This window comes from Pseudochaenichthys georgianus, unplaced genomic scaffold (assembly GCF_902827115.2).
Source record: "Pseudochaenichthys georgianus unplaced genomic scaffold, fPseGeo1.2 scaffold_1402_arrow_ctg1, whole genome shotgun sequence".
Taxonomy (NCBI): Eukaryota; Metazoa; Chordata; class Actinopteri; order Perciformes; family Channichthyidae; genus Pseudochaenichthys; species Pseudochaenichthys georgianus.
Genome location: NW_027262267.1, coordinates 1 through 8,949, shown reverse-complemented (window position 1 = coordinate 8,949; position 8,949 = coordinate 1). Strand labels below are relative to the sequence as shown.

Here is an 8,949-nt window from a genome sequence, read left to right as displayed (position 1 = left end):
ACACCACGAGGTGAGTTCCTTTCTACTTCCTGCTTCTTCACACACATGCTCTCCAGCACAGGTTAGCTCTGAGTGTTAGCCATGCTAATGTAAACACCGACCATATTACGTCCAAAGCAGTCGGGCATTGTTTCAGCAACGTTTCTGATTGGCCCGTGGGTCCACATTTCAGATGTTACGTCATATCGGACGCACATCTGGATCAGCTCCGTTGTTCCCCGTTTTTAGAGATTTGGGTACGGAGGAAAAGAGAGAGGGTTTTATTTCCTGACGCTGCGTGAGTTCCCCGACACACCGGGGACACATGGTGATGGAGAAAAGACATCACAAAGTGCATTTTGCATGATAGGAGACCTTTAAATTAGCAAATCAAGTTTTTCACTAACAAAGTGGTAAAAGCTTTATGAAGTCTAAAAGAAAGTGATAAATATGTCAAAAGTCTTCAAGATAGTGAGTTAAAAGTCTGCTATTTTAAATAACATACTTATATTATAATGAAAATAATGAGAAATGTGTCTCCTTTAGTAAGTTATTTAATATGATACGTAGTTTTTATAATGAAGAGTCTTGATTAGCTTACAAGTTATTTAGTCCAGTCAGTCCAAATCAATGCATTGTGTTATACACTGGACCAGTAGAGTATTGTGTTTTTGTTAAGTCTTGGACCTTCTCGTTCTCAATATAACTAGAATGACGGTATGTTATTGAAAATTACAGTTTCCAGATTCAGAAGAGGCCCATGAGTCTCTTTGCTAATTATCAGCAGAGAGCTGTAAAGCTGACCCAATGTGAGAGGAAGCATAAGAGGCTGAGTGGATTATAATCATTATAGAGGTTTGTGTGTTGGCTAAATGTATGTGCGTCCATGTGCAGACGTATAAGATGGACTTTTATTAATCCCTTGTGGGGAAATTGTTTCTCTGATTTGCTGCCATTTTGAACGGCGCCCGGGGAGCAGTGTGGGGAACGGTGCCTTGCTCAGGGACACCTCGGTAGCACTTGATCTTGCCGGGACTTGAACTGGTGACCTTCCCGTTGCCGAGCCAAGTCCCTATCGACTTCGCCACCCCCATGGTCTATGCTTTGTTAATTGGGAAGTTCATATCCTAACTAAGTATGAATTATACCTAAAGACGTCATGAGATAATGCTGCTCTGATGTTGGTGCGTCCATTTGGAAATCATGATGTTCGTGTGTTAGGTAAACATGGTTAGGGGAGATGAGTGTGTGGTCAGCTGCTATAGAGGCTGTGTGAAACTTCTACTTTGTTGGAGCATTTCTGTATCGAGGGTATGCAGCGATCCTGAAGTCAAATGTAATACATTTTAAGACCTCGTCGCCACTTGGAGTTCTAACCGGTTACCATGGCGACACACTTTACCTCACATTGACTATACACAGTATTGATCGTCCTTCCTCCTTATCTTCCAACCAGCTGGACGCAGACTTGCATTTCCCCATAACGATGTTGCTTAGCAACCGGCGTAAACGGACCTCCGCGTGCTATCAAGCCGTGAGCGCGCGATGTCCTGTTCAGATGACGTCAACCCCAACGGGATGCCATCAATAAACTACACAGAATCACACGACACACCTACGCCATGATTACATTCAGGCAGTCTGTCGAACACAACCTCTCTGGACCATTTAGATACTTACTGAAAACAAGATACAAAATGTAATACCTTGGAAAAAGCCGTTTAATACTTTTTAATAGCCTTAATTTTCGCTAAATTGATTTATCAACTTGTAATACTTTGTGAGACCCCGCGGTAATGTTTCCTCATTATTATTGTTTGGATAAAAGCGTCTAACAAGTGACGTGTAATGTTGTACAACGAAATAATAATTGATTAACTATATCTGTGTTTTATTGATTCCTCTCTGCTTCATTATTTCCTGTTGCCACAACATTTTAGTCCAGCTTCTATTGTATACAAATATTAAGAGGAATACGCTTCTGCATCACAACTTCCTAAAAGTAGATTTTTTTAATGACAAAATTCCGACACCATTAATTTCGCAATATCATCACATTTATTTAATTATATTTACATATGAACATGTGTTTATTTAAAGGTCACATCCTTCTCTGTCTCTGAGTCTCTGTGGCACGTCTTCACAATCCAGGGGTTTCATTTACAAACTGCTTCCACTTCCTGTCGTCCTGTGCAACAGTAGCACCACAGAAGAAGAAGCTTCCTTCAATTCCTGTCGTTCTTTGATCACCATGTTTGGAGTTCAGTCGGAGCCGTCCTGGTTCTCGAGGATTGGATCTGAGGACAGAGACAGATGTGCCCGTGTCAGAAAGCTATGTGTCTTTAAATGATAAAAAAACATGCTTTATTCCTTCTACTACGCTACAGAGAAAGAGGATGAAGTAGAATTTCTGTTGATGTTGTTAAATTGGATTTGAGACTATAATAATAATAATAGAATAATTAGCAATATATACAAAACGGTCAAGCAAAAATAAACCCTGAGTTCGTCACTAAGGAGATGCTTGTTACCTGTCAGCGTGCTGCTGATGTTCGGAGACACAATCAGCACGGTGCTGCTGATGTTTGGAGACACAATCAGCAAGGTGCTGCCAGACGGTGAACTTAACTCCTACACACACACACACACACACACAGCATAATGTAAGTATTGATCGTGGTTCGTTATGGGCAGTGTTCAGGTCGACAGAGAGATAGATTTTAAATTGAAAATATTTTAATTAAACTTGTTTCCAAATGTGTAATGGGTGCTATATACTGTACTAGGTTGGAATATGTAAATAAATACTATACTGGTAATTATATATTTATAATTTTTACAAATATCTTAAAGAAAATGTACCTTGTCGGTGAAGCCTTCTGTGATTGGCTCCTGAGTTTCCGCGCTCACAGAACCCTCAAGGAGACTCTCGTTGCCGAGGCGATCCTCCTGGTTCTGCCCCTCTTCCTCCAGCTGTGATTGGCCGAGAGGGTTTGAGGAGGCGGAGTCAGATGTGACCGTTTGGATGATGACACCGTCGCTAGAACAGAGGCCGTCAGTCTGAGGAGGAAACACAGAAAATGATCAAAATAACATAAAATAATCCCATAAAAAGTACTTATTATGGATTATCACCTATTTTATCAGTGCGCGAAGAAGTATTCAGGTCATTCACTTAGGTAAAAGTACTAATACCAACATTTTTTATTGTATTTATAAACAAATAAAATGTAGTAAAAGTACAACACAATATTTCCCTTTGAAAATTAGTGGAATACTTAAGTACAAGTACCTCAATAGTTCCGACAATTATACACGTGTTCCTATTTATACGTATTATTACTGACCGACAGGCTGTGCAGGATGATGTGTTCGTGTGATGAGGGGGAGGAGCCTGTCGTCAGGGTAACCGTGCTGTTATTGCCTAAACTCAGGCCCTGATTGGACGTCGTCTGCAGGAAGTAAGTCCCCGGGGTTCCTGTGGGCTGCAGGTGGAACGACTGGAAAATAAATACATACAAAATATAAAAACAGAGCAGTGATGGGGACACTTTTCTTTCATGAACAATTTGCTAAGACTTAAATCACATAGTTATTTCAGATAGCTAGCATCTTATTTCAGAGAGATAGCATCTTATTTACGACAGTTAGCATCTAACATCTTCTTTCAGATTGCTAGCGTTTTATTTTAGACGTCTAGCGTCTTATTTACGACAGCTAGCATCTTATATCAGATAGCTAGCGTCTTATTCCAGACAGCTAGAGAAAGCTAGCATTTTATGTCAGACAGCTAGCGTCTTATTTCAGACAGCTAGCATCTACTAACAGCAGATTTATCGGTATATTTATTATATGATCAAACATCTTATTTCAGATTGCTAGCATTTTATTTTAGACATCTAGTGTCTTACTTACGACAGCTAGCATCTTATTTCAGACAGCTACCGTCATACTTACGACAGCTAGCATCTTATTCCAGACAGCTAGCATCTTATGTCAGACAGCTAGCATTTTATTTTCGACATCTTACTTACAACAGCTAGCATCTTATTTCAGACAGCTACCGTCTTATGTCAGACAGCTAGCATCTTATTCCAGACAGCTAGCATCTTATTCCAGACAGCTAGCATCTTATTTCAGATTGCTAGCATTTTATTTTAGACATCTAGCGTCTTACTTACGACAGCTAGCATCTTATTCCAGACAGCTAGCATCTTATGTCAGACAGCTAGCATTTTATTTTCGACATCTAGCATCTTACTTACAACAGCTAGCATCTTATTTCAGACAGCTAGAGAAAGCTAGCATCTTATTCCAGACAGCTAGCATCTTATTCCAGACAGCTAGCATCTTATTCCAGACAGCTAGCGTCTTATTCCAGACAGCTAGCATCTTATTCCAGACAGCTAGCATCTTATTCCAGACAGCTAGCATCTTATTCCAGACAGCTAGCGTCTTATTCCAGACAGCTAGCATCTTATTCCAGACAGCTAGCATCTTATTCCAGACAGCTAGCGTCTTATTCCAGACAGCTAGAGAAAGCTAGCATCTTATTCCAGACAGCTAGCGTCTTATTCCAGACAGCTAGCATCTTATTCCAGACAGCTAGCGTCTTATTCCAGACAGCTAGCATCTTATTCCAGACAGCTAGCATCTTATTCCAGACAGCTAGCATCTTATTCCAGACAGCTAGCGTCTTATTCCAGACAGCTAGCATCTTATTCCAGACAGCTAGCATCTTATTCCAGACAGCTAGCGTCTTATTCCAGACAGCTAGAGAAAGCTAGCATCTTATTCCAGACAGCTAGCGTCTTATTCCAGACAGCTAGCATCTACTAATAGCAGATTTATCGGTATATTTATTATATGATGTTATTGTGTGAATATGTGTTTACAGGCAGGATCTCGAAGGTCTGCATGGCTCCGGTGATGGTTTCGCTATCGTTGGGTGCTGCTGACGAATCTGTAAATTAACGAGACACAGGAAATAAGTACATAAAAAAATAGGAGGGTGTTGTCAGCGTAAAGAGACATTTTTTGGGGATAAAATCTTCCTCTCTTTCTCACCCAGGTGTGTGATCTGTACGGGAATCTGCAGCGCCGCCACAGAGGAGGGGGCGGGGCTTCCACTGCTCTCGTCCAATCGGTTGAATCGGATCTGCAGCGAGGAGGAAGAGGAAGAGGAGGGACTTCCTGATTGTGAAGAAGCGATGAGCTCCCGTAGACCCGTTAGGAGGACTGAGCACGCGCACACACACACACACACACACACACACACACACACACACACAGGTTAGTGCAATTCTTACATTAATTTTAACGCATTATTCTAGTGAAAAATTGCTTTAATTCTAGTGAAATAAAAATGTATTTTTGTGTCATAAATATGTATATTTTACAGCAATTCTAACATAAATGTCAGTGCTGCTGTTGATACATCCGAGCTGTGTGTTGTACCGTTGAAGGGGATCTCCTTGTGGTTGGACACTTGTCTCTTGATGCTCCACCACTTGGATCGAAGCCACTGAGGCGACCGAACGCTGCTCCAGCCGCCGGCCAGATCCTCCCACTTTATCTCGTTCTCCTCCTCCACCTGCAGCTCCAATATCCTGGAACACACAGTTTAGAACACATATTTTCATAGAAGGTTTTCATACAATTTTCAAGGCATTTTTCTTATATTTCTTACATAATTTTGTACATATTTTTGGGGTGTTATTTTGGGCATTTTTTTACGTATTTCTCCTGATTTTACACGTGTCGATGTTACATTACATGTCACTTGTTAGACGCTTTTATCCAAAGCGACTAACATACTCAATACTACTCAGTCTCAGGGACACAACGACATGCTGAGTGCAGCGGGGTTTGAACCTGTACCTGTTGAACACGCCTCCCGTGTTCAAGGTTATACTCATTTTGAGTCCTATTTATATACTTGATGGCTGGTTTAAATCAACAGCAATGCATCATATTCTTTAAGATCATCATACTAGTCTTTTTATACAATTTTTACTTGTTCTTACGGAAATCTGTCGTGGGATTTTTCAATGTATTTTGAGACAACTTTTATATATTTCTTTGTAACATATTCAGACATTAGTTTATACATTTTTCAGGATTTTTTTCTAGGTATCTTTCAGACTTTAATCTATGTTGCTATCCTGTGAGAACCGCGTTTCTCTGAACAGTGTTTTTAGAGTTTTGCAGGACAACAGCTTGTTCTCCTCTTTGTGTCGATGCAGCGGATCAAAGAGGCTTTTTAAACATGAACAATGCCCTCTCCCCTTTAATTCAAATATCTTTTGCTTTTCTACAATTTGAAAGCCATTACATTTTGGGGTGGATTTGTCTATGATTCGTGTAACTAGACCCCAACTGATGACTCCCATACAGTTGTGATTAATTCACCACGTAGACATAATCAGACTCGTATTTCTTGGTCAATATTTTATACATTTTTCAGGTATTTTACAGGGTTTTTAAAGTTTCTCAGAAGAACAGCGTGTTTTCAGCTTTTTTCTCGATGCAGCGGATCAAAGCGGCTTTTTAAACACTTAATTTATCTTAAACAGAAGCAGAATCTCCTCTCCACGTAGAGTAAAACCCGCTCTGGTTACCTGCGTATGAGGTTGACGTCGTCCTCCTTCATCCACTCCGTCCCGCCGCTGTGTTTCCAGTTCAGGTAGTTTAACCACTTCGACCGACACTGTTTTTCGGACCTCGTTCGCACCAGGTCGGCCACCGTTGCCCAGGAAACGCCTCCCGTCACCGCCAAGCCCGGCTTCACGCCCGACATCTCGTACACGACCTCCGCGAGCCGCCGCTCCTCCTCCTCCGTCCATTTACCTGAGGAAAAAAAACGAATTAAGTTTAACCAAGACAAGATGCAGAGAGGCTTTGGTTCGGATAATTTTGGAAACCAAAGTCGTGAATTTACGAGAAAAGTTTGGAGGAGATAATTTGAATATTTTATAAAGTTTGGAAGTCATAATTATGCAGCAAAATTGCAGTTCAATTTATGTAAAAAAACAGATTTCTTCCTAAAATTTGGATATTTTGTAAATGTATTTCTTTATAGTCTCAGAATATCAAAGTCGTGAATTTACGAGGAGATTATTTGAATATTTTATAAAGTTTCGAAGTCATAATTATGCAGCAAAAAGACAACAAAAATGAATTAGAATTTTTTTTTTTAATGTGGATATTTTAGGATTAAATCTATAGGCGCTTTCACACCAAGTACTTTTCCCAGGAATAGTTCCCGGACCTTAGTTCCCCTGAACTATCTGGCAGATCGCGTTCACACCGGAATAAGTCCCTGAGGGAAGATTAGTCAAATGAAGCCGCTGACGTCACTTCTTCTTCTTCTGCTTTGGGTTTACTGGCAGGCCGCAAACCACTTCACGGCGTATACTGCCACCCGGAGTCCCCGGCCGGAAGTCCCCGGAGTTGGGGAAGGCTTCAGTAGAAGCTGCTGGGACTCCCAGCAGCTTCTACTGAAGCCTTCCGAGTAAATCGCCAGAACCACCTCATCTCCACCGCTCCCATGTTTTCTTTTGTGTTGCCATAAGTTAGTCTCTCTCCGTTTGTGCTCTGGGCTAATGCTAATAATGCTAATGCGAGCAAATAAAATGGCGGCTTCACAAAATCTTTTCGGAGTTTTATGGGGCGTGGTTTGCAATTCGCCCAGCTAATCAGAAATTGGAACCTTCTTCTCCCCAGGAAAGCCCCTGCTCTCTAGCAGGGACTGAAAAGGGGGTGAAAAGGTTTGCAAAAAAAAGTTCTCGTAAAATCCCAGGAACTATTGGAACTATTCCTGGGAAAAGTACTCCGGTGTGAAAGCGCCTAATGTTAACTTGTTTTTTTTGTAAATGTATTTCTTTAGTCTCAGAATATCAAAGTCGTGAATTTACGTAAACAATTATTAGAAAAGAATCAGAACATTTATAAAGTTTGGAAGTCATAATTATGCGGAAAACAAGACCACAAAAACTCATCAAAAAACGTTTTTTCCTGAAATGTGGATATTATAGGATTGAATCTATGTAGAAAAGAAAAGAAAGATGCTACATTTAAAAAACACTCATAACTTTTTACCTTTTCTAAATGTATTTCTTTATAGTTTCAGAACATAAAACAAAAATCTCACAAATCCACCACTGTCACAATATTGTAAATTCTAAGAAATTGGAATGAAATTAGTCAAACGGGAAACGGTGCACTGATGTTAACCCAAGCTTGTAAAGTCTCGACTTGCGTAAAGAAATGACCCTGTGAGGGATTAATAAAGTATGTCTTCTTCTACCTGTTAAAAAAGTTGATTGATTGATTACCTGTGTTGCAGGTGTCCTTCATCAGGCGGCAGCGGTCTTTAACGGACGAGGCGCTGCGACCGAGAGCCGAGCCGATCGTCGCCCAGTCGTTCCCGTGTGTCTCCCTCAGCCTGAACACAGGAAACAGAAACAGAGACTCAGGTAACGTTTGACAATATATGAATGTTTTTATGTTAAAATACGAGACGCAGAGGGTTCACTCACACTCTGAGCTTCTCGATCTCATCGGGAGTATACCTTAGGGAGAGAAACTCAAACGGTTTAATATTCAGCAGGAGTTATTGTTGAGTTTTAGGCATTTTCACTTATAAGAAGAATAATTATATATTTGATTTTGTTATTATTAATTGTATGCGTTGACATGCATTTAGAAGAAAAATAAGAATAAAAATAAAAAATAAGAATAAAAAGCCAATTTAGTTTGGAAAAAATGAATGAACAGAAGAATAAAAAACAGTGTTTAAGAAAAAATAAATTATATATTTGGGAGTAAAAATAATAATAAAAAGACAACGACAAAAAGTATTCAGAACAATTATCTATAGAGCCTCAATCTGCTGATATGTATGTGCGATGTCACTGTGTTCCGTAGTGATGTCACTGTGTTCCTTAGTGATGTCACTGTGTTCCGTAG

At 40.1% G+C, this 8,949-nt stretch overlaps 1 protein-coding gene across 1 annotated transcript; it reads right to left on the bottom strand.

Annotated features, from left to right (window-relative positions):
- Positions 1-2,018: 2,018 nt before the first annotated feature.
- On the bottom strand, positions 2,019-8,593 carry dmtf1 (cyclin D binding myb-like transcription factor 1; the record flags this gene model as incomplete). The annotated part of the gene is made up of 10 exons (XM_034077214.2): positions 2,019-2,276; positions 2,511-2,610; positions 2,842-3,039; positions 3,327-3,479; positions 4,875-4,942; positions 5,047-5,217; positions 5,437-5,588; positions 6,600-6,828; positions 8,316-8,425; positions 8,520-8,593. Coding segments are annotated over 10 exons (1,290 nt in total), but the record flags the coding sequence as incomplete, so codon positions are not given.
- Between the last annotated feature and the right edge of the window lie 356 nt (positions 8,594-8,949).